The sequence below is a fragment of the Silene latifolia genome, chromosome 6, assembly GCF_048544455.1.
Source record: "Silene latifolia isolate original U9 population chromosome 6, ASM4854445v1, whole genome shotgun sequence".
Taxonomy (NCBI): domain Eukaryota; kingdom Viridiplantae; phylum Streptophyta; class Magnoliopsida; order Caryophyllales; family Caryophyllaceae; genus Silene; species Silene latifolia.
This window is the reverse complement of record NC_133531.1, coordinates 139,213,417-139,216,371: the sequence shown is the minus strand read 5'-3', so window position 1 is coordinate 139,216,371 and position 2,955 is coordinate 139,213,417. Positions and strand designations below refer to the sequence as shown.

The 2,955-nt window shown below is 34.6% G+C and overlaps 1 protein-coding gene across 1 annotated transcript; it reads right to left on the bottom strand.

Moving 5' to 3' along the window:
• Positions 1-1,647: 1,647 nt before the first annotated feature.
• On the bottom strand, positions 1,648-2,658 carry LOC141588809 (uncharacterized). Its single transcript, XM_074410233.1, has one exon. The coding sequence runs from the start codon at positions 2,656-2,658 to the stop codon at positions 1,648-1,650; it is 1,011 nt and encodes a 336-aa protein (XP_074266334.1).
• Positions 2,659-2,955: the final 297 nt, after the last annotated feature.

Below are 2,955 nucleotides of genomic sequence, written 5' to 3'. Positions count from 1 at the left end.
TCAACGACGTTTTATGAAAAACACATGAAAAATTCACGTGGCCTCGCTCTGATACCACTTGAGGGTTAATATCCGTATACTACCCTTAAATTGCAGGACTATAACGTAAATTTAAACATGCAATTTATAGTCATAAAACGATAAAGGTAATAGAAACGATAAGTGTATAGAAATCAACCTCGGGTCCTTTAAATTGCGGCGTAAAGAACAGAAATCTAAGCAGATTTCCTCCTAACCGTTGCACCCAAGACTTTGTCCGAGATATGCCCTTGTGCTAGAACAGTGTTCTCCGATTGCCTTGCAATATAGGGAGAACTGATGTGTGTTTTGCTTGAGATGTGAGATCTCGGTTTCTACAGAGAAGAATGCTCTTCGAAACCCTAAATTTTTTAGCAAGAATGAATTAGGTTAGACAAGAGGAGAAAGCTCTCCTTTTGTCTTGGTGATTCTCGGCCAAACCGAGTGAGAGGAGCCCGTATGGGCTTTTCAATTTCTCTTCACTTAAACTCGCGGTCCGGTCCATCACTCGCTAAGTGTATATGACGTGGTCGATTATAAAATCACATTATCGGTTATCTAAATTAAGGCATCACTAATAATTCGGGTTAGTGAATTATTAATACGTGTCCGACAAAACAAAGATTTGTATAATTATTTTAATATACATTTAATTAAATATAAATCACGTATATTTAATTTTACGAATTAATCGGTTAATTCGCTTAGCCCATGATATTTAATCCGTATTAAATATAATATCTCAACATCACATATTTGACTAATTACTTAGTCAAATAACTCGGACTAACTGGTTAGTCAATTTTGGCATCTACATGACAGTGTTTTCATACCGTCACATCTCTCGAACGTATCCTATAGGTGTGACTTTTAGGGACCAGTTGATCACCGCCATCTGTATGACAATAACGTCAAACTTATCTAGCAAGCCAACCGTTATTGATAAACGTGGATCAACTGATAATAATACCAAAGTATGCCCTTTGATCCTTTTAGAGGTTTATAAGTCCTTGCACTAACTGTTAAGGACACCAACCCCAACACCATTTGCTTAAAAGTTTCCTCGATAAAATTCCATTCTAGTCTGTCGTATGCTTTCTCCATATCAAGTTTGATTGCAACCCAACCTCCTTTGCCCTTTTACGTTTAAACGAGTTAAAAATCTCGTGTGCTAAAAGAATATTATCTTGAATACAGCGATTAGGTGTAAAAGCACCTTGAAACGGGTGTATAATTTTATGCAAGCCACTTCGAAGACGATTAGTCAAGATTTTTGCAATAATTTTATAAATTGTTGAACAAAGACTAATCGGGCGAAAATGGTTTGCTGTTTGAGGATTTTCAATTTTAGGAATCAATGCTATGAAAGTATGATTCATTTCTTTTAGTAATTTCTCAGAATGAAAAAATGCTAAAACTGCTTTGGTGACAAAATTTCATACAATATCCCAGTATTTTTGAAAAAACTCTGCGCAGAAATCCATCGGGACTGGGCATTTATCTCAAGCAACTAAACACAGTTTGTTTAACCTCTTCCCTACTAATATTAGCTGTAAGAAATCTGTTATCTTCATCTGTAATTAAGCCACTAATAGACTTAAAATCCTCATTCTTGTCAAAATTACAAAGTTAATTTTTTGTAAACCTAAGTTTAAACTCGTCAGAAATTTCTTGTTTAATAAGTTCTTGATCAGTAACAGAAGCACCATTCTTATTAATAAACTGTTTAATACCATTTCTACTACGTCTAATCGTGGCATAACTTTGAAAAAACTTGGTATTGTTATCTCCAAAATTTGCTTTGGTTATACGAGATTTTTGTTGCCAATAGACACGTTTATAGTCAAGAAGCGCATCACGCTTTTTCAGCCATCTCACTTGTGCGTTTTCTAAAATGGTATTATGAGAAGAGCCTAGTTGTTTTTGAATATTTTCTAACTTTTTTTCAGCAACTGAAAGTTGTCCAAAAATATTACCAAATGTAGACTGATTCCACTTCTTAGCCTTTTGTTTTAAAAATTTGCATTTTTGAGAAAGGCAAAACATATACGATCCTCGGAACTGATATTGCCAACAACTTTTGACCATTTTACTGAAATCATTTCGGAGAGTCCACATGAGTTCAAAACGAAAAGAAGGGGCTTTCTTATGAATTTGGTCCTGAAAATTCACAGAGATAGGACAATGATCGGAGCTAGTAAAACCATGATGCACAAACTGCATGTTTGGATAACAACTAATCCAAATAGGAGAGGCTAAAGCTCTATCAAGAATTTCAAAGACATTTTCAGGACCAGTTTTCTTTTTTCTCCAAGTAAAAAAATTACCGGAAAAAGGGAGATCTATACAATTTGTATTACTTAAAAACTTAGTTAATCTCACACAACGTGCATTCGTTACAGTTGCACCTCCCTCTTTTTCACTAGGGCTCTTAATCTCGTTAAGATCTCCTAGTAATAAAAAAGGTAAGTCAAGATTAAGGATAAAACTCTGCAAAACATTCCAAAATTCCGACTTTTCAGATGGTTGAGCCGGAGCATAAACAAAAATAAGGCGAAAAACAAGATTCTTCGTTAAGTCGCACACTTCACAAGTAATGAATCTTTTCGATTTAAAAATGACATTTATTGAAAAAGTCATGGATGATGAAGCATATAATCAAGTTAAACCGTGAAAGTCACTAGATGAATGATTTTAGTGAATCTTTGGTCTTATCTTGAAAAAGTCAAGGATGATGAAGCATATAATCAAGTTAAACATTCCAAAATTCCGACTTTTCGCGCACTTCACAAGTAATGAATCTTTGGGCTTATCTTGATAGACTTGTGCAATTTCTTAACTCACTAGATGAATGATTTTAGTGAGGAAGAATTGCGTCTTACAATTGAGAAGGGCATGAATAGTCAAGTTAAATCTTTTCCTGATTCCTTATGTGAT